Here is a 23,128-nt window from a genome sequence, read left to right as displayed (position 1 = left end):
AGCATGTGCTTCACATTTGAGAAACAATTTGCTTTTTTACTTTGCGTCATTTATTTATTTATCTTGCAGGTAATGATTGTATATTTCTCTTTTGAGTCATGCATTCGCTCCGAATTAAATCGGCCAAAATTGTCCTTAAAATGAATGTATGTATGTGTGCGTGTGTGTGTGTGTGTGTGGACAGTAATTTACAAACCAAATGTGTTTTGATTATAATTTGTTTTTTTTCCCTCTTTTATATTTTGAAGGAGGAGGCGGTGTAATTGTCCCATCTATTGTGAATGAAAATGACTGTTTTTAACATCTTTGACAACCAGCTATTTGATAAATATCCTCCCTGGCTCTTTAATCTAAAGGCAGCCCTCAAAATAATTTCTGATTGTTGTTTAGCTGACTTCTGTCGGTGGACGCTCAGCTTGTGCCCTGCTCTTTATTCCCGAGAGAGCATACAGTACAGGTGGTAAACACTGTGATCTTACAGTCCTGCCATCAATGCGCTGTTGTGTGTTGCGTTCAATATAGAAAGGTTGTGTGTGCTGAATGTCGATCTGCTGTTTCGTGCTTCTCCGCCCACCCCCTGAAAGAAGATTCTCTCTCTGTCTGTGTTGCAGAGTATGAGGATGGTAGTTTGTCATCATGGGTGAACAAGGAGCGTTTCCAAGGATACCTGCAGATCGATGGCTTTACGTTGTATGAGCTCGGAGAAACAGGTGGTGTATGCATCAAATTTATCAAGTTTTTTTTTCTTCTGCCAAGTAGCATATCCGTTTTTGGTTTAAGTGTCACCTCTAATAATCGACCCTTAAGTGTATGACGTGGTACATACACGCAAATACGCAGGTTGCTATAACACTTTGGTGCAGATTCATTTTAGGTCAGCAACATTATTCACATGTTTTTCAGTTTCCCACCTGCAAAAATCCACTCCACCACACTGTGATTTTAAAATGTCCCTCATTTGAGCCTCCTTTTTTCCCCCACACTATTTTATTGAATAGATTTAGCACTTTAGGGTCCTCCTCTGTTCTGTAGCTTTAGTCTTTTTCCTCTGTTGTAAGCCACTTTGGATAAAAGTGTCTGCCAAATGAGCTCAAATGTAAATGTGATGGTGTGGTCGGAGCCGAAAAAGAAAAACAGTTTTTATTCCCTCTACAAAGACCGTGTTCCTCAACTTGCTCAGATGTACATTCATTTCTCCTCCCACAGGAAATGTAAGCTCAGTGCTGAAATACAAACTGTCTCTTTAACAGCAGTAAATTGATGCCCTGTGCAGAGAAAGCTGAGCTTTCTAATGTTAGATACAGTGTTTTACCTCTTTATGAGCAGTTCATTGAGATCAATGATGCTCCATGGTTGGATATTGCTTACATTTGTTGCTGCTTACATTCAGTTTTTTTTACCAATTTAAGCCGAATTTGCAGCTCAGTACGGGTCGTTCTGCATACAAATGAGTCTCTAAAGCATCTTAATTGAGTCTGACTGATTAAAGACGACATAGTTTGTGGCTTCACTCTGTTGAATTAACTCAGAAGAGATTCAATTAAAGTGAATTTGTGAAAACAGTGCATGCCTTGTCTCTACAGGCATTTCATTCGAGTATCAGATTTCCTACCCTTGGGGACATTTATGCTGTAAAAGCCCCCATCTCACACATTGTTAAGTCACACTGACACAAAACTTGATACCATCTCTAAAAGCAAGAAGTAATGGAGGAGGCATTTCAAGCAAAGTAGAGCAATTTTGTCTTTTTGGATGTTCGCATTCTGTTCTACAGATACAGCCTGATGTGAACAATATGAAGAAACCCTTGAAAAGACAGAGTGAAGCTACATTACACTTAACAATTGAGCTTAAAGTGTTGCTCAATTGCACAATGAATGTCACAGCCACACAAAATGAATGCAAAAAACTGTGAAAGTCACTCTGACTTTGACCCACATACATCAAACTGCACCACATTACTGGATCTAGATGGATGGATGATGAATAATCAATAGAAACACATCTGCGGTATTAACAACATAGTCCTGAAAACCGATGGATTTAGAAAATGAGTCCACTTTATGTGCTGTGTTCAGACTGTTCGTTGGATTATAAGCAGAGTAATAAGGATAAAGGATATACTTTAAGGGGAAATGGTAGGATAATCAAACCAATTAAGATAATAGACAAATTATTTGGTATTTTGAAATAAATTCTAAGATTCTAAAGGTTAGACCATAAAGTGCTTTAAAATGTATCTAACTTGTCAATATAGATAGACATAACATGGGGAAGGTGGTATGAACTGCTTTCTTGGTTTATGTTTATATAGCACAGTACAGTAGGTATGAAATAACTCAAAGTGGGAGTGTTCATCCAAAAAAAAAGGGTCCCAAAATGGAGCCCTGGGGCACACCGGGGGAAAAAAACAAGTGGCTTGAAATGTTTCACTTAATACTTTTGTTAAAGACTGCCCCCGTAGAAAAGACTGCACATCAGTTTAGTTAAATGAACTGAACAAAAATCATAGTCGGCACATATTCACAGATGATTGGTTACTTAGTGTTGTGGTATTTCTCTGAAACCATGGACATTATCAAACCACATCATGGATCAGTTTCCTTTATGAATAGTTGAACGTTGGTGAATAAGTCTGTCAGGGACACCACCTGGGATTAGTGACCGCTTAATGACTATGTGCAACCAGCAGGTGATATCCTCTTATATGCTAGATTTAGGGGCATAATATCCACAAAGGAGCACTCTTTATTGTCTTTCAGTTCATTTTAAGAGATGGATGAGGATCCTGTAAAAGATGCCTCTTTTTGTCCCTGTCACTTTTTCAAAAATGACACATGTTGTTAGATGATTAATAGAATTAAAAAGAACCTTGGAACTGTGCTTGTTACACTACGTTGTAGGGAAAAGAAAATATAAATAGTTATTGCATTTTTAATCTGGCCATTGTAGGAGGTCATCACCCTTCTTCATTGATAAAGCACCCAAGGCTATGTTTTCTCCTCATGTGCGCAACTTGCCTTTTTCTTTGTGAATGTTATTACAATATTCACACGAGCAAATAGCTCCTTGTACCAAAGGAACTTGAGCTTTTTAAGGCTTACAGGCGTAAAACTCAGGAGCACGCAGCGATTTTGAAATGCTTACTAAGGTTAAACCGTGAAGCTTAATCTTTATTCTGATCATGTTCTAGCACTTGAATAGAGTACTAAACTTTATAAATGTGTTTTCTGGGGCATTTTATGATTTTTATTTGACAGTCCGAGTGAAGACAGGAGACCTGATTTATGAAGCATGAGTAAAATAATAATTTACAATAATTGAAGACAAGATTGAACTCGTAAATCGCTATATGGGGGACATTTTAGAGCCATATACTTTTTAAAACTGCTCCTTTTCTCAAAATTATTAAAAAAAGGAGACGTTAAATTTCAGCGAATGTCCTCTAGCGAGAGAAGATTAGCTTTGTTCTCTCTGACAATAATGAATATGCATGTCTGAAATACCCAGGATTGTAGTTAATTGATGTATCCTAGAGTCAGTGCACCTAGTCAGACACTGCAAGACCGTATAGAATTAATTATGCACATTTCCACAGGTGTTATTCCCATAAAGAGGCACTAAAGACAAACAGTAGTCCACAAAGTAAATCATAAACAACCACTTAATTTCATTGCAGTCTCAATAACCACACATGAATGCAGCCAAAGCTAGTCAGGGGATGATGTGTTCAGGTAAATATTCTACATTAAAGAGGTTATAAATGCTTCTTTTTTTTATGGATTGACTGCCTCCCCCATTTTCCATCCAATCTTGCATCGTGCAATAGAAATTCTATTTGTATGGAAAGTATTTTCCCTTCATGATGCCAAGCTTTCCACACATTCCACCTGAAACTTCACCATATAATACCTCAAGTTATCACCAGGGGGCAGACTGGCACTCTCAAACAAGAAAAAGAGGGGGGTTTTCAGGCTCAGAGCTTGCACATTTGAAAAGCAGACCCTCTTAAGTTGTGTAACTGTTTCTTTTAAGTAGATCCATTTGTTGTGTTGTGGTTTTTGGTTTTGTATCGCACTGAAATAGCTCTCCTACTAGGAAGTGACCACTTATTTCCAGTTCAACTAAGTTAAAAGCCTGAGCTAGTTAAATGTTTTGAGTGATGAAAGACTAAAGAGCTCTTGGTGCCTCTTCCTTTCTTTTCCCTCCTTCAAGAAATGATGCGTCTCCTCCAGAGCCTCTTATCTGCCTGCCATTGTCTTCTCACCGTCTTTTTGTGTGTGTGTGTGATTGTAATTTGTACTCCCCGTCTGCTACTGCAGGCAAATTGGTAGCGATTGCCATCATCGATGAGAAGGACCCCACTGAGGAGAGTAGCAGGTACAAAGAACACTGAAATTAAAAAGCATGGCTCTGTGTTGATTACTCCGATAGACTCCCACACTTACCACAATACTTGTCCTTCAAGTGCATGCCTTTTACATAAAGATAAGACTTGCCATCATTGTTTGGATCTTCCCACAAATTGCAGGCACCGGCTAAAAAAAGGTTAAGACTACGACTCCTGTGGTATTTCACAGTCTTCTCATTTTCTTTCAGATTAAAGAGCTTGATACAGAGGGTGGCAAAGGAGTACAGAGAACATTTTAACAGGTAAGGCATGGTCAAAATGCATTTCCAATTAATACATTTATTCTGGGATAACGCATTCACTGGGGAATGCCGCCTGTCTACTCGCAAGTTTTCTGCCTTTGTCTGGGCTTGTCTGTTTGTGTTGAGGTTCAGTTGAAAGGTAATTATGCAAAATGTCAGCCTCCAAATATGGGTGTTCTTTTCAGCTGTCAGTCACAAACTCAGCCCGGCTTGTAATAATGCATAATTTTTTGTTTCCCCCTGCTCCAACTGTGCAACAGCTCCAGGAAATGAGATGTTTATGTCGTGTACCGACCTGTTCTTTAACTGTAGAGGAGCTGATCTGACAAGCAACCAAATACAAATGCAGGAAATTCACTGAAATAAACATATAATGTTATTGTGCAGGCGATGATTGTGGTCCTATGCTTTCTGCCTCATACTTGTGGACACAATATCTCAAGAACATCTTGAGGGAATCCTTTCACATTCTATACAAGCATTCACTTGGATTTAAGAATGAACAGATTTGATTTTAGAAGTCAAATGTCAAGGTTGCTGGCCTTCTACTCATAAACATACGTGTTGCCCTTTGAATGCTGAAGAACGCATTGAAATAATCCTTTTTGAGTTTGGCACAAATATTCACTTGGACTCATGGAACAGCGGCTCACATTTGAGTGACCTTATTTTTGTTCTGTTGAATAGTAAATGTCTTTTCAGTCAACATATGTATGAGTCTGGGGGATAAAAAAAGAGGCATGCAGCTGCGCAAATCACAATCATTTTGCCTGAGTGATCTTAACAATCTGTACATGTAGTGACATCCTCTGCTCTTAGTCCTGTGGTTTGGATGAGGAACAAATCCCTTTTTAACAAGGAAAACAATTGAAGAAAACTCAGAAATAGAGACAGAGGAGGGATGGACAGAAATAGAATAGATGTGTGTAGTATATGTTGTAAATGATCAGACTGGAATAAGTGCGTGATGTATGGAGTTTGTATGTATTGAAGTATGTAGGTTATCCTTCAGCTGGAGAACCCAGGCTAAAGCTGAAGTGCTTTGAATTCAAATCACGTCTCCGGTGATGGTTCTGTAGTTGATCCGTATCTCTGATTACCCTCAGGTAGGCTGTCGGATGACAAGCGGCTTTCCCTGATAATGATTAATACACACATGTATCACGTTGTCGTGATTACGTTGGGCTAAGTTCTTTCTCTTTGCCCCATCATTGACCATGTTGCTTCATCACATGGATTTCTGTATCTCAAACTGTCTTTGATCAAAGTGCTTCTTCCTCTCCAGGCATTCCCATTACCACTGATTGAATCACACAGATCCCTATCATCAATTAGACAACTGTCAGTCACACCTCCGCTGCAATGATTTATTATTTTTCTTAACACTTTTGAATTTGAGACACCCTGCTGAGATCAGAGCTGCCTGCGGTGTTCAGACGCACCTAAATTGGTATTTTAAATCACAAGTCGCAGCAGACTCATCTGTTGCCCCCGGTGGTGGGTGGAGGCAACGCAGTCAACAGATGAGAGACGGTGACTGACATTTGAATGAGCTGTCGTCATTCGATGCAGTGATAAATGTGGCTATATACAGCTCACCCACCATTTGTAGCATTTAAACACAGCAGGGAACGCAAATCTGGGATATCAGAGGGAATAAGTGTGCGTCGAGGCGGAGGGGGGCACATGTCTGCAAGCCGGACTTGTGGAAAAGTCAGCTTTTCGTCAGATGGTGGGTGTGAACAGTGTTGAAATTCAGCACAAGTCGTTACTGTCTTGGCTTTTATGCACAGACGCACAGACGGTTGGTGCAACAAGACTAGGCATGAATCTTTATCATGGATGGAGCCAGTCACAAATTGAAAACCTTAGACCCACCAAGTTTCTGTTCTATAAATTATTCTACACTAAAAGTAATGAGACCTGGAACACCATTAACATTTAACACTTGAATTCTGCTCCAATCAACAGTTTTTTATTTGTGGAGCAGGTGGAAAAGTGTAACCTGAAGATATTGCTCATGTTGATTAACCCACAGAGAGTTGTCACCAATTCTAGTCTGCACTTCCCCTCTTTTTCGCAGAGAATTTAACTTTGAGAACATTCTCATCTGATAAAGCGAATGTTGTGCCGAGAAACAAAGTGAGAAACTATCTGGAGAACATGGTGGAGAAGCTAATGGGACATACGTTGGACCTCAACTATAGACCTTACTTTTGAATTTGGAATTAACTAAGGGTCCTACTTCCTGTTAATGTGTGGCACTTCCAGTATTCATATCCTTCAAGCGTGTCTGCTTTCTCGACAATGCCAACCAGACACAATTTGAAACTTATCGTAAACGAATTGAAATGACAGGTCAGTTCCATGTCATATAACGTATGAGGATGTAGACATTGGGACGCTTCTTGGTGGCTTCTTCAAGTCACAGCACGTTTCCTTATTCCTTGGAGGAGGACACTGCATATCCTTATTTCCATCTTATTTGTGGCCGATTCCAGTTCCAATTAAGTTTCTAGAAAATAAGGTCAGTATAGTCAATAAACCAAAAATGAATGTTAAACACATGGTAGGTGTAGTGGTTAGCACGGAACAAGGGCCTTTCTGCATGGAGTTTGCATGTTCTCCCCATCTGTGCTAGGGTTTTCTCCGGGTTCCAAATACATGCGATATGGGGATTAGGTAAAAAAAAACAATCTAAATTGACCATAGTTGCCAGTGTGAGCGTCTCTATGTGACCCTGTGATGGACTGGCGATCTGTCCAGGGTGTACCACGCCTGTCACCCTATGTCAGCTGAGATTGGCACAGCGCCCCCCCTTGACCCTCATGAGGATAAAGGCAGTAGAAGATGGATGGATGGATTTGTTTTCTTTGCTCCATGCTGTCTTTCAGTTATTGGCCAGCTGAGCCCACCAGCAAGAACATATGTAGACATAAATAATATTGACAACATTTTCTCTCTGCCTCAATTTCCCATCCCCAAGCCAACAGTTAGCCATGTTAAACTAATTTCGATCCATAACTCAATGTTCTGTAGCCCTCAGTAACAAGTACAAGTACAGAACAAGTGAACCACTATGGATTTTTTCCTCAGGCGGTGCTGATCTATAGAAATTAGAATTCAAATTGCTGAGTTTAGATAAACATCAATTAAACATCACTTATGTTTTTGTCTCTCAAATCAGCATTTTGCATCTGCACTGTAGATAAAAAATTACGTTGCAGACAATGTACTTAGCAGCATTTATCACATTTCTGAGAGTATAAATGTGTGTCCAGTGTGTAAGAATTAGTGACGTTAGTAAAGTTAAACAAGAGGGAACAACTTAGGTGATGCCTGTGAAATGCAAATTCCAAGATCTCTGTCTCACCAAAGAAAAATACAAATACCGACTTGCCCAAGAACCCAAGGACAATCACTTGTCCAGATGCAGAGCCTGCTGCAAATCAATACAAGTGGACGCCATGGGTGAAGCAACTCTCACAAGTTGCCCTCCCATCTTAAGCTGTGTCAGCACATTCTGACAAGATGGTGCCCTCTGTAAAAGCAAGGCCCTTGCCTCAAGAATATATAAACGGCTTATTCTAAGGCTACAGAAACCAAAGCAATTATCTACAAACATACTCATGGGTATTACATACAATAATATGCCATTAAACCATTCTCAGTGTTACACATAGGCTCTTCAAATAATAATTGGCCACTTTATTAATAATGTCAATGTCAATTGTTAAAGAAGGGGAAATGATCTGTCATTCAGTGAGGCTATTAGTTACTTACATTTCCAGTTTTGCCCACTATTGTCTATTTCTGGTCGATCGCCCACTCAAAGCTCTTTACAATTTATGCCGTTAATTCACAGACACATTTACACACTAAAGCTTTGAGAGCAGTTAGAGGTCTATTGCGTTGTTCAAGGGCACCTTGACACGGACTGTGAAGGAGCCGGGGCTTGAACCTGCGACCCTCCAATTCCAAGATGACCGCTCCACTTGCTGAGTGACACCGCTTTAATGGTGGTTATTACCACGAACACAGAGTGATTTTTATATTGCATCCACTGGATTTATGATATAGTTCACACTCTTCATAACCATGTCATTGAAAATAAGCACAGGCAGTTCTCTTTAACACCCAGGGGACAAACCTACTGTGTGCGGCTGTGATTTAATATGAATATAATATATACTGTGTATAGGACGCCCTGTAATCAGTCATTCAGTAGAAGTCACTGGCTTTCCCAGACCCTGCTTCCCCTTCCTAGAAGTCTCTGCTCTGACACAGTGCAGTACAATGAGAAACAAATTCAATTCCCCCTGCTGCCTTATCGTTTAGATAAATCACCTGAGTCTTTGCTGTGGTGGAAAAGATGAGGAGGAAGAGAAGATGCCATATGATGGAGCTTTGAGGGATAGACAAAAGTGATCCCAGGCTTTTCGCGTGGAGAACACACAATACCTTTCAGTATGGTTTCATATTTGTTTCCCATTGTGCTGAGTTATTCTGTGTCCCAGTTTGTTCTAGGTTAGGCAGTCCATGGAGGGTAGCAACAAAAAACTGCTCATTTCACTCGATTGTGTGTGTGTGTGTGTGTGTGTTGTTTCTGAAGCACCGTTTCGCTTTCTAACACCACTGATTTGTTTCGCACCTCCAGAGACTTCCAGTTTGGCCACATGGACGGGAATGACTACATTAACAGCCTCATTATGGGGTAAGTGTCTCATATCGAGCCTCCTTCTCTCCTCTCATGTCACACTCCCCTGTTCTCTACCTCATGTTACCTTCTGTCAGCTACTTATCCAGAGCCGCTCTGACTTGTAATGCCAGCCTCTGCCATTAAAGATGCTCTCCTCTTGAGAAGTCAATTACCCAGGTGGACTGTCATTTCTCTTTTAGCGCTCTTGGCAATTTTAACCCCCGCAATCCTGCACATATGAGGGGGAAAAAAAAAGCACACAAATGTGTCGTGTGCACTCTCTTGCAAAGCTGCTCTTGTGAGGTTTGGATAGAGAGGAATATATGGGGAATTTACAGATGAGGCTAAGCATGGATTAAATCTATAGTGTGAGGCTGAATGTTTTAATAGCTTCCCAAAGAGCTACACTAATGATTCAGCAAGACCTTGGTGCAGTAGCTTTTCTGTCAGACTGAGGCCGACTGTTGAGGTGTCTTGCTCTGAAAGGCCCCGCTTCTGACATTGCACACTTTTAATTAGACAGAACCTTGCTACTGTGTTAGAGGCCAGGAGGCTGCAGCGCTTGGCATGTATGTTTTGTGTCTACCAATGCGCAGCATCTAATTACGTGTGTCTTTGTATTACAATGTTGTGTTTATCTTTGTGTGACAATCTGTTAGCATAATGGACCGCTGCAAGATGTTATTTTAATTTGAGCATGTTATTGTTTGCATGAGGGAGATTATAGCGTACATGGTCCCCTAACTTCTTTGTAATTAAAAGGAAGTGTGTCAGTGAGTACAGTCAAAGTCGTGTTGGAAATGCGACCACATTGAAGCAACACCGCTGAGCAGCTGGAATTAGACAGGCGGTGTTTATATTTAAGGTTGAAAGGGATGATTAGCTTTACTAATTTTGTATGAGAACATGCACTATGTATCTCATCGGGTTTGTACACGACTGAATCTGGCCGCTGTAGTACAGGATTAATTGCCCTCCTTTGAGGAATGAAATCCTGGCCTGTCAGTGTCCACTAATCCCCTCCCTTAGGAGGACCGTGGAAATAAATCTGATGGCTTGTTATCCCTCTTTCTGTCATCACAGCGATTACTGTGTTCTGGCAGCGGTCTGTCTGGCGTTAGGCTGCCCCTGCTTTTACCAGACGCACACTGACGCACTTAAAACTACATATGGACACTGAAAAACAACATGAGCCCCACTCTTAAGTCCAAGGCCGTCTGTACCTCCGTTCAAACATGGTATTATGGCTAACCCCTCATAAAGAATGAGTTGGTGGCTATGTGAAGCTCAAAGTGATGTCAGGTGACCAGAAAATCTGTGTGTGAAGGAAAGACGTGTAAGTACAGAAGGTGGATGTAGGGATCAGATACACAGATTACGGATTTGGCAGCAATTTATTATGGGATGTTCCGTTTTAACAGATTAGGATGCATTTTGTATGATGGTAATGGTAATAGCTATAAGCAGGTTCTATACAGATCCATCCAGTGGATTAGAATGTAAAAAACTCTTCTTTAAATAACCACAAGTCGTACACATTTATAAAATAACCTTTAGTACTATCCTCATCATAAAATGGGCCCTTTTAACTGCTTATTCAATTTAAAGGAATAGTGTTATATAGTAATAGCGGCTCATTGGACAGTTATGCGATTCATAAACATTCCTTGCATGTATACATAGATTTTTCAGGATTAGTAACCCTCATAAACTTTAATGTCTGTATCGATGAATGCCTTCTAATTTGCTGATGGGTCATTTATAGGCCATAAAGTGGTCAATAAATCTGTGCATCTCCAGCAGAAAGATCATTATTGTAATGCAAACTTGGTCATTTGATTGGTAGACTTGAAATAACTTAAATAATACATTTGTTTTGGAGATAACATCCAGTATAATTAATACCAGTTTTTTTATGTTTGTCTCATAAACAAACAAACAAACAAACAAATAAAAAAGGCTCGTGTGATCGTTCCCATTCTTTCAACGTGATCACACGTTAAAGTTTTTTTTAATTAAGCCCTTTTGCAATAATTAAAGTTCAGGAAATGCTTCAGGTAACAGAAAGAGAACATGAAAACATGCAGAAAAAGAAATAATGAACTGCTGACAACTGAGTCCCACTAATGAGTAAAAAGCAACCAAAGAAAAATCTAAATAAGGAAACTACAGAGTGTTTGCACTTCAAACATGCGGTTGTTTTAAATTGTTTTAAATGTCATTTTTTTAACTGGGATTTTGACAGCATGGTCTTCTTGTTTTTGATTTCTTAGGGAGCGTTTGATTACAAACAAATGATACCATTATAACCAATAAACAATACATAATGTCTGAGTGCAGCCTGTTAAACAAGACGCTGTAATCCCCATAGAATCTCTCATAAAGACCACAAATGCTTTTCTTCTGACGCTAAAGGAGCTACGACAATCACCCGATCTGTGTTAAATTCTCTTTTACATACAACGTCACATCAAAATGGTAATTTCCCAGATTTCTAGCAGGTGTTTAATTTCTTACTAGTGGTAATATGCAGGTGTCATGACATCATGGAAATGTGTTTTTCCATTTTATTATAGAGCCGATGAGAATTTAGAAAAGGAGGTGAAATCTATGTCGATCACGATCTTGTGACGGGGGCACCGAAGTGGTTTTGCCTCCAGTAACATCAAAACATTTTATTAAAGCAAAAAAAAACAAAAAAACATCTACATGACAGCTGCATCATACAGTGCAACGGTTATTATAACATGTGTGCCTTTTGCTATGAACCTTCATTATGGGCAGAAAAACCCTCAGCAGTCTCCACTCACAGAGGTGAATAGGCTAATCCATATTTCCTTAAAATGGACGCCATCTGTTCGGAGTAAGCTGAATGTCAGATGGAAGCACACATTCATAATATATGTGTATGTGTTGCCTCGTTTCCTGGCACAAACACTGACCTTGTGGGGACCACTGGTTCAAATGAGGCAGAACCTCATTTCTGAGGAACCGGTTAAGTTTCGGGATAGGATTTTAAGTGCGGTTAGGTTATGGTTAGGCATTAAGTGGTTACGGTTATGAATGGAGTGTCCTAAAAAGGACAGCATGTGTGTGTCCACTGTAATTGCACATCTCAGAAGGACAGAGTAGTCAGGTGTTGTTGGGTTTTTCTCTCCTGGTCTCAGCTGGGTGGCGGATTGGGACGGTGATGGATGTGTGTGTGTGTGTGTGTGTAATTTGTTGCCGGGTTGAGTAACACAGTGGGGATGTGAGGTTGCAGCACCGTGATGGACGGTTTGCGTGTCTGTGTGTGTGTGTGTGTGTGTATCAAAGCAACATGGGATACTTAATCTAAGCCACACTTTGGCGCTGGATGAGACCTGCGAAAGAGGGATTGCCTGTTTATATGACCTTGTTTGTTATCTCACCGAGGTTTGCAATTCCTCGGCTGACTTGTCGGAATTAGTGCGCTCGCGCGGCTGAGTGTACGGCATGGAAGTCTCTGTTTATGTAATTTCCTCTTCAAATGAAGCAAGATCACTGGCTCACAGGGCATCTCTGTGTATATTGTCTGTGTCTCAGAATGGATGCTGAGTTACTTTCCTCTGCTCTCATCAGCTCTATTTTGTAAAGGTCTACTTCACTGTGGCTGGCTCAGACTTATAAAGCTCCTGAGTTGCACACTGTTTGCATATAGAATTGAAGAAATGCCACCCCTGAAATAGGCCAGGCTACATTGCCTCTTTTCTTTTAGGGAAAAGAAGTCCTCTTTTTGAAAAAAAAAAAACCCATGGGAAATGTTTGGTTGCTCTGAGCACAAATGGTTTGTTTATCTCACTGTTGTAGTCGCAGTGTAACAATTTGTTCTTTAAGGAACTATTTGTTAGCATCTAATGATGCACTTTGATTATGCGCAAAGTGCTGAGGTTAAGGAGATTAAGAGCTGTTTCCCTTTGTCTTTTTTCTTCCTCAGAGAGGTGACCGTGCCCTCCGTTATCATCCTCAACACATCCAACGAACAGTACTTCCTGCCCAGTGAGCCGACTGAGAACATGGAGCAGCTGGTCCAGTTCATCAACAGCGTTTTGAACGGTTCTGCACAGGTCCAAATCTTCTCCTCCTCCCTCTCTGTTGCTTTCCGTTTTCAGAATTCAGCTCAGTGTAGCTTCATCCCCTGGTGTGGAACCGTAATCACACCAGTAGTCTTCATTAATCAAGCATGGTGCCTTACATTTTAAGTCTGTTGTGAAAAATACTTTCACCACATGAGTATTATTGTGCAATTTCCCTTTCACATGTTTGTATTTTAGATTGCTGCCCCTCCTGAACAGATTATCCTCATAATTCTGTCATCCGAGTCAAACACTGAGATTAGTACATGTCTTGGTACTATAGTGTGTGCACTAATCTGGGGGAAAGAAATGCCATCGCTCTTCATGCGCTACAGTCACCAGATGTATGAAACCATAAGCCAAACAGCCAGAGGTCCTGTCCTTTTTTCCCCTGGAAAGGTCTGGACTATTTTTGCTTGGCTAAACAAACCACCTCCCACCAAATAAACAGCAACAGAAACCTCCATGTTTCTGCAGCCACAGTTTCTGGACAGTTTCACCCTACCTCACGTCACGCTGGTCATGTCTAGCGGGAGGTCCCTAAAGGGCTGGTTTGTGTATAGAATGACATGTGATCCATGCATTAAATGAAACCTCAAGTAATGCAGATGGTGCAGAAACATAATAAGCTGTTTTCAGACATGAATATCTGCAAAATGTCCAAAGAAACAGGAGATTGTCTGGCTCAGACGTGTTCACGTTGCAGGTGAGGGGTAGTCAATTTCCTGCAGTGATATTGCTGTTAAGTTTTTCTTCCTCTCTAGGGGTCACCACAGCAAACCACCTGCTTTTTCAGCGATCCACATATGATATGAAATGATTTGGAAGCCAATTTTCCTTTCTGCTTGGCTATGGGCTGCCTGTGCAGTATTTGATTTGCATTCTATGTGTTTTTTGAGCCAAGCTTCAGTTCAGTTTTCACTGCGTCATATGCAAATTTTTAAATTTACACAGAAGATAGAACAGTTAAAAAAAGATGGGATTTAAATATGTGATTCACTAATTACATATTCCTTAAATACATATTGTTCAGCCACAAACAACAACAACTACTCAGCCATAGCTAATCATAGACCTAATCTTTATCATAGTAAACTGAAATCATAGATTGAATTGTTTTAGGTGGTACAACTACCCCACTTTTGCGTCTACTCCCATCCCACATCGACTTGTAATTTCATCATGCAAATGTCAAGTTGCATTTGGTGTGCACGCACTCTCGACATTCTCTGGAAATTAGAATTGGGATCTGGCAACAAATGTATGGTTTGCAGGAATTTGCGCTCTTGCATACAGTCTCTGCGGATTCTTTGAGGATAATGTCTGGACTCCAGTATGTGCCTGAAAGCAGCCATAATACGTACTACTTGGGAATGCAGGGGCCCTATTTTCCACCACATAAAAAAAAAGTAGAATTTGAGTCTTTTCATAAGTGGCAGGAACACTGAGTTATACAGACGACACGTTTAGCCATGCATGAAGCATGAACCAGCCAGAGGAGGACAGAGCTGACGGGCTGTGGCATCTCTCATGCAGTTTTTATTTTTTTTATTTTAAGGCATAGCTAATTTTTATATAGTCTATACTTACTCTCTGTTTCACTCTTAAAGTCCCCTGGCTTTCACTCTTTTGCAGTTAAAACAAATCTCATGAAACTTGTAAAAAGTTTCCTTCAAAAACTTGCACAGCTACTTATTCAGTCCACGTACAGGATCGGTCTGTGCAACAGCTGCTTCCATGGAAATCATCTCATGCCCACCTTCAGCTCCTTCACAGAAGTCCTGCTTGGTCGGCGCTCGCTAATTGGCCGTCTTGATGAATTAACATCAGGACACATCAGTCATCCACTGTCCACTGTCCAGGTGCCTTTGCCAGAAAATGAGCTCAGGCGGAGCAGAGCCATTGGACAGTGAACAAACCGGGGGGTTTTTGTGCAGGGAAGCGGTTAATTAAACAATATTTTAAATATCTAGGATTTACCAAGCACACAAGCCTGTGTAACTTAGAATGAAACTAATCAGTGTGTGCATTCTGAGAACAATTTTATTGACATATCAGTTTAACAGTTGAGTTGTTATTTTGGGACATAAAGTCCACCAGGGAATGCTACTTATGTATTACATAAAGTGGTGACTATAGGATTAAGATGGACCTCTGTCTCCCTGCAGGCTCATGGAGGTGATGGCTTCATTCAGAGGATCAAACGTGTGATCTTTGATGGCAGATCCACCATTATGGTAAGTTACTGACAATTCATTCATACACATGTAGAAATTCAAATGTTTCTCATGATCAGATTTGATCATTACCATTCATGAACCATCCAACATAAAATAATCACAAAGTAGTTAAAAATAAATAAATCATCTATATCAACTTTTCCATGGTAGTTATTTGAGATACAGTCCATTTTTTTTCAGATACACATGGCTTTAGTATATGGAGTCATTTCAGTAAGGAGATTCAACTTGCATTCATAGATCCTTTTTTGCTGCTTGAGAGTAGTAGCAGAACACGCTGTTAACACAACATCCACAAAGCTGAGGCGGGGAACCTTGTGGAGTTGTACATCGCCCCAGGCAAGTTTCTTGAAGTTGTTTCACGTCTCATCCAAGAGGCCTCTTCAAGAGGTTTCATGTGAACTGGAGAGGCCGCACATGAAAGGTGAAGCATCTTCAAGAAACTCAAGCAAGTCCAGTCGCCTACAGCTATGTACACGTGCTGATGATAACCCTGACCTGGATGATGACTGAGAGTCTTCACAGACCTCAACCTGAACTTCCGAACTTTATTCTTGGAAACTGGAGACATTGTTAACATTAATACTGAGATGACGTGACAGCCCATTGACTTGGCACCCCATGGTATTTGGCTTGTAACCAGAGGCTTGCTGGTTCAAATTTGGGGTTGGATCGATAGATGGGGTGCCCCCAAGCAAGCCAACCCATTTCCCATTTGCCCCCTGGGCAGAGATAAGTGCTGCCCACTGCTCCTGCACCCAGCTTGTGTGTTCACTCCTGGTGTGTAATAAGGATTGCAGTGGTCTATTATTAATTGGTGTGTGTGCAAAAATAACTAGTTGACAAACTGACTCATTACTGAAGGAATATCTGCCTCTGCATGTCCCACAGTTGCTTATTTTGTCTACTTGAAGCCTTTTCTTTCGAGTGTTTCTTTAAAGTGTCTCTAGCTTGGTTACTGTTGATGTCGGCACCAAGAGTTGACCAAAACTATAATTTAGTGGCCTGTAAAAGCAAAACAACAAGCCGAACAAGACCAAAATGTCTTGCAGAGGTGAGAGAAGCTGACACTGTTGACTGAAATGCCTGTCTCGCTTAACCTCATGGCCATGCCTCACCTTGACTGTGTTTACCATTTCGGGTAAATGCTTTATATATATTTATATGTGCCCTGTTCAGAATTGTGTAACACTGTCGAGCAAATGCCCTGCACGTTCCTTCTGGGAGTTGGAACAGCATACCGAAAACAAGACTAGGCTCACAAATGAGCATATGCAGTAAACACAGCACAGAGACACGGGCAGCAGAGGAGGAGAAGGTGGAATGATGAGGGAGGAGGAGGAGGAGGAGAGAGATATTCAGGAGGCTGAGGCTGCTTTTCCTCCCTCTTTTACTCTAAGCTGTTGCTTCTTTTGGAAGAACTGGTGTTTATTTTACCAAGGGTGTGCTAGGAATGTAAATACAGCTGCGATGCAACGCTCCTCACTTGTACAGTAACCATGGGTGAAGCTTAACCCTGGCCTTAAAAATGTCCTGAAACGAACACGGAGACCTCCAAAAGGGAAAATTACAGATTTTATGTAGTAAAAAGACAGTAAAGTGACGTCCGGAGTAAAACACTGAAGCATAAAAATAGCCTTTCGAGATACTTAAAAGTTACAATTATTGAAATCAAGTGGTGAGACTCCACTTCAGGGAACTACAGTGGCCTTTGCCTCCAAGAAAGGATGTTGTTTTTCTTCATTTGTGTAGTAAGCTTCTGCTTCAACACGTGAAATGCATGCTCTGGCTGGTGTGTCCATTTGGGCAAAGGTTGAAAAATGGCAGTGCAAGATTGCTGCTTGCGTATAGTCCCAAAGACCCAAAAAAGGTGTATTCTGAAGGCTTGTTCATGCTTACTACATTTCCACATGAGGGTACACTATTCAAATATTCCATTGTATTATTCATCGAATATTCACATTTTTTCCAGCACATGAGAGCTATTGAGAGTAATGCGGGCTTCCCAGCATGTTGAGTTAACAGGATCAGATTCAAGAAACCTCTTAAATGTCTTCACTTCTACAAACACACATTCGTAAAATTCTTGCTTGCTGCTGTCACCTCATGGGAATAGATGCACCACAAAGTAGGTCACTATTGGAGTAGAGCGATTTGTTTTTATAAATGCAATCACTGATCAAATATTTGTTTTGCGTCTTTTTAATATCCTACGAATAGTCACAATAACTGATTATAATCAACTGAATAATCAAATAGTCATAAATACCCGTCCCTAATACGAACATTTATATGTCAACCTTTAAAGACCCGTAAAGCCTTTGCTGTCGGATGAGGTTTCAAAGTTTACTTTTTAATTGAAACCGGTTTGATAATGACTCCTGTCAGAGAATAGGTGGAGGTGATTTTGGCAAAAAAAAAAAAAAAGAGTGAAGGATTTTTTTTCACCTCTCATCCGCAGCTGCACAAAAGTCAGAATCCATGTGTGAGCAGCTTGTCTTACACCTGTTAGAGCAAGTAGATGCTGTTCATTTCCGTTCTTGCCTTTCCTAAATATAGCGAGCTGCAAGCGTCACCAGAGCTGGTCTTGCTCACAATGTCATGATATGATTCAAAGCAGATCGGCAGCAGCCATCACCTCGCCCCTGGAGAGCCAATCTAAATGCAAGTCTGACAGAAGCACGAAGGAGCGGCCACATTAGCCCCAATGGCTCATAGCCAGCTGTGTTAGCATAGCATACACATCTCTACCTCATCTGGCATCACAGAGCCCCGGCAATTGGCATGAATATTCTTCTTCTTCTCAGCTCAATGGCTGACAGAAGTTGAGACCAAATACTCCCTTCTAGGTACATTGTCTCTGATGGATCCTGCTATATTCAGGCGAGATGACTCATTTATCACCAAGATCATTTAAGGGGAGAACTTGCAGAGTTGTCCTTCACTGACTCTGCTGTTGTTGTGCCCACAGGAGATGAGGCATTGTGGGGGTTTTTTTTTGCAGCAGCAGTGTAAAAATGTTCAGTTTTATATGCAGGTTCAGGGCATGGACATGACTGAGAGGTGCTTTAATCATGACCAGAGAGCAGATCAGCTCCGTAACAACTTGTTGGCTCTGTGCACTCACTGTATTTCACATAGTGACACATCCATTTACTATGTGCAGACCCTTTGGGCATCGGACTCCAAAGCAATTTAAATTTACAATGTACATGTTGTAAATATAAAAGTATTGACAATTCGGACATATTGAGGCTGTGATATATTCTCAGGAATCATTCAAAATAATGTGTGCGCTACTACTTACCCTTATAAATGAAGGTGAAGGAAAATAAGAACATGTTTTCTTACATGTGTATGAAGAAATCTCTATCTCTATCATAAAAAAAGCACGAAAAACATCGGAAGATTAAAACGTTTTAACTTTCCAGGATGGTCACCAGTGTGTAACAAAATAAAATCAACAGAACACAAAAACGTGAAAATACATGACATAAATTTAATTAATGCTAAAATATTACAGCCTTGCCCATGTCTCTGCAAAAGATTTGTGACCAGCCGTGGAACCCTGCTTGCATTAATGCGCGTTTAATGGCATAATGCAAATGACTGAATAAAATTGCAGCATTGCTTCTCGAAAATATAAAACGATTTTTCCCAACAATTGTTTGTGATCTTGCCCTCTGAGCAGGATTTTTGAAGGACCCTTGAGTTTAGCGCGCGATGTAACACAAACTATTAAAGTAAATAGTGAGATGGTTGCTAAAGAGCTGCTAAAACAGGCTGAGAAGGATGAAAGAAACTGAGAGAAACTATTAGTGCGTGTGTTGTTAAATGCGTTGAACTTTAAAAAAAAAAAAAAAATAAGGTCGAGGCTAGAACAACTCGTTAAGAAATGTTGGCTTCCATTTCCTCAAATACTTTTAATCATTTCTAACTCATCAAAATCAAAAGTGCTTTGCTAGTGAGTTTGACATTCAGACTTAGAGACTAATGCGTTTCTAAAACAAACAATACATAGAAGGACGAGAGTAAATGACTGGTAGCAAATAAAACATTTAGAAATAAATAAGAAAATACAACCACATCCACTTGTTATTCAGTAATTCAGTCATTCAGCCTCCGGATGTATTCATGTCAACTAATAGTTGTTTTGCTTCAGTAGTAATTACTGTGGAAATGTAAACAGTGCGTTCCCTAGGTGTTTTTCAAATAATATATTCAAAAAATTTGTCAAACAGTTTTCTCTTGTTTTCAGTTAAGAGTTGAGGTTAAACGTGTGCTGTACAGTTTTTTACAAGCTGCAACAAGTGTCCTCCATTTTGGATTTTATAGCTGATATTGGATTGTCAAAGCAAAAGTTGAACCTTTGTGTATCTTTCTTTAATGGATCCTTGCAGCAAATTCAGTGGGTGGATTATTGCCTCGAAATGTTTGAATAGTGTTTTAGGGTAATGCTCACGATGTTTAATAGAGAGGGTGTCAGTGTGGCGTTAAGATGGTTTGTGGTTACAGTTGTACCAGAACACACGCCCACCCGGTGTTAAGTTTTCTTAAATAAACTGTAGTACAGTGAAGAATAGATGTGGGGGCACAACCTCTAACCGGGACCCCACAGCTCCTCACAGGGTCACAAAAGACGATCTAAAAATGATGTAGTATACTCAGTATTCAATTTGTTTTGTGAGGAAAACCATATATTTTAAGGGTGACATTAACTTATTTACAATAAAACATTTATTCTACTATTTAATGAGGACATTTCCAGACATATACGCCCCACAGTAATGCAGCAGGACACGCTGACTGAATCACCCAGCACGCTCTCAAAGTGTCGCCTCACAAAGAGACATACTGGGCTTTCAATTGACTCCAGTCTAAACCCACTCGAGATGCTCAGAGCAGAGGAAGGGGTAGAATAAAAGTCAGAGTTAGGTTAAGGGGCCAGGATTGGCCTGAGGTTAAGATTAGGGCCAAGAAAAGGACTGAGGTGAGGGTAAATATCCGGTTGAGGGTTTAATGGATATCCACTGTTGGCTCACACTCAGTGTATAAAAGCACCGCCCGGTCCTTCTCTTTCAGACTCGGAAGGAAACCTCGTGTGTCTGTAAGGCGATGCCGAGAGCGCCGGTATATGACGCTCTCGGAATGAGAATGGGCTGAATTACCATATCACAGAGGTGCTGATAGCACGGCTTCAGGGAAAGGAACATGCTGAATTTCCCCTCGATATAAAATCATTAAGATGGGTCCCATCAAGCAAAGTGGAGAGATCGTGTTCCTATAGTTTTTTTTACAGTAAACAATACTACATTTCTACTGCAATGTACTGAAGTATGAACGAGAACTTTCACAGACCAAACAATTTCAAAACAACGTTTTCTATCAACCAGGTCATTGTATCCTAAGGAGCATAGATACTGGGAATAGACTTGCATGTATTGTTTTACTGGTTATCTCATTATTTCAACATTTTTCTTCTCTGTCACTTTGGTCGCCATTCTCGCCCTCCCTGACATGTTCTCTTTCTTCTCTTCCCGTCATGTCTTCCGGTCTTCCTTTCAACCGTCAGTCAGTGTTTCGCAGCTCTCCACTGCTGGGCTGCTTCCTTTTCGGGCTACCGCTGGGTGTGATTAGCCTGATGTGCTACGGCATCTGCACAGCCGAGTCGGACGACGGCTCGGAGGACGTCGACGCGCTCAAGAGGGAGGGTCTGACCGACGAAGAGGAGGAAGACGAGGAGGAGGAGGAGAGGCCCCGCACCGCTGAGCTGGAGGGCCCCGAAGAAGGGGAGAACGAAGAGGAGGAGGACGACGACGATGACGACGAGGAGGAGGAGGAGGAGGAGGATGATGATTTAGGAGAGAAGGATCCTGGAGAGAAGAAAACAGATTAACACACAGGCTCCCGCTGGATAGGGCATGATAGGTCTAGTCAAATGCAGTGAAATGAAACTCAGAGACATATCGATGTATTACTCTTCTGCTTCTTTGTTTTTCATCTCACTCCCCATCAAAGCCCCTTAAGCACAGACTGTTCTCCAATTCCTTGAGGTCTGCGTGTCGGCGTGTGAGGTCAGCTGCTCAGTGAAGCCAGCGAATCACGTCTACTCTTTTAACGAGGGAGTGAGTCGACACTAAAACAACATCTATGACAAAAGTTCTCTTGCAGAGCAATTGAAAGATCTAAATAAGTTGATAAATAATACATAAGATAGAAACCTCACAGTGGACACAGGATTATAACTATTAAAGGCAAAATAATATGTACAATAATAATAATTAAAAAACAGCATAAGCTAAAAGCAGGAAATAAATGTAAATAAAAAGTGTGTTTTTTGAGAAGTGGCTTGAAGTGGACGAGCCTACTCAAGTTCTTATGGCATGGCGTCCCAAAGTCAAGGAGCCTGAGCAGGAAATGCTCCGACACCTGTTGCTGAACTCGGGTCAACTGTGAATACTCATTTATTATGATTCGACCAATCGGTCCGTTTCATACGACGTGTGACCCTTCATTATTCTACCTTACTATATCCTTCAGTCATAGAAACGCAAGGAATATCGCCTTCAAACTGAATTGCAAACATTTTTCGCTATTTTAATACCCACTTCCAAGCCAAAGTCGTAGGCTTATCGTGTTTAGTGATTGATTTGTATCGATGGCATAGAAAGTGCCCGAGAAGGAAAATCTGCCATAAATGAGTCATGCTTTTTTTTCAATGTTATTGACTGTAAATATTCTTGTTGTTTTTCTAACCACCTGCTGTTGTCCATTTATGTAAGCATTTGATGGAAAAGAAAGAAAAACGATAATTGGTGTCAGTTTCATCTGATCTCAAATGTTTTACACCCCCGGTGCGAGGACCGTGTGTAGATGAGTTGTGCGTGAACAGCAGACTCGTATATGCATCGGTAACTCCTGGGACTCTTAACAACTCATATTCCTCAGATAGAGTGGTTGTGTCTGTTTCTATATATTCACTCTGTCCCCCCATCACTGGCTTTTATATTGAATTCAGTTGGCAGTTGAAGTTTCCATCCCGAGACACTGATACTTTAACTGAGTTTTGCCTCCTTTTTTTTTTTTTTTTTTTCCCCTCTCCTGTAGTACCCCAAATCCTTCCCTGTCCCATTTTCGTACTCTGTGACTAAAGTTTAAGTAATAGCTGAAATCGAGTTAGAGTTATAGCTTTTTTTATCCCCTGAATTCACCTGGTCGCCTATTTTGAAAAAAAAAAAAGTAGAAATACTTGATCTTTTACACCAAATCCAAAACCATTATCGTGGGGAAAAAATGCACAGTTCTTGTCCTGCCTGGCAAATCAAAGCAGCTAAAAACACATTTTGTTATCTACTATTAAATACATGTGGGGAAAGAAGGAATAAAACAAATAAAAAGGTAGCATAACCATTAACACTGGTGTGATTTTCAGATTTGGTTTC

At 40.7% G+C, this 23,128-nt stretch overlaps 1 protein-coding gene across 1 annotated transcript in view; it reads left to right on the top strand.

Annotated features, from left to right (window-relative positions):
* tmx3b (thioredoxin related transmembrane protein 3b) overlaps positions 1–21,582 on the top strand; it is a gene marked incomplete at both ends in the record, with an annotated part of 23,010 nt that extends 1,428 nt beyond the window's left edge. The window contains 7 exons of the mRNA XM_083901535.1: positions 612–710; positions 4,323–4,380; positions 4,600–4,653; positions 9,311–9,367; positions 13,308–13,437; positions 15,615–15,683; positions 21,259–21,582. Coding sequence (XP_083757661.1) covers positions 612–710; positions 4,323–4,380; positions 4,600–4,653; positions 9,311–9,367; positions 13,308–13,437; positions 15,615–15,683; positions 21,259–21,582 — 791 coding nt within the window. The remainder of the gene's footprint in view (positions 1–611; positions 711–4,322; positions 4,381–4,599; positions 4,654–9,310; positions 9,368–13,307; positions 13,438–15,614; positions 15,684–21,258) is intronic.
* Between the last annotated feature and the right edge of the window lie 1,546 nt (positions 21,583–23,128).

This window comes from Microchirus variegatus, assembly GCF_963457635.1.
Source record: "Microchirus variegatus genome assembly, chromosome: 15".
Taxonomy (NCBI): Eukaryota; Metazoa; Chordata; class Actinopteri; order Pleuronectiformes; family Soleidae; genus Microchirus; species Microchirus variegatus.
The sequence above is the reverse complement of the archived record's forward strand: the minus strand, read 5'-3'. Positions and strand labels throughout refer to the sequence as shown.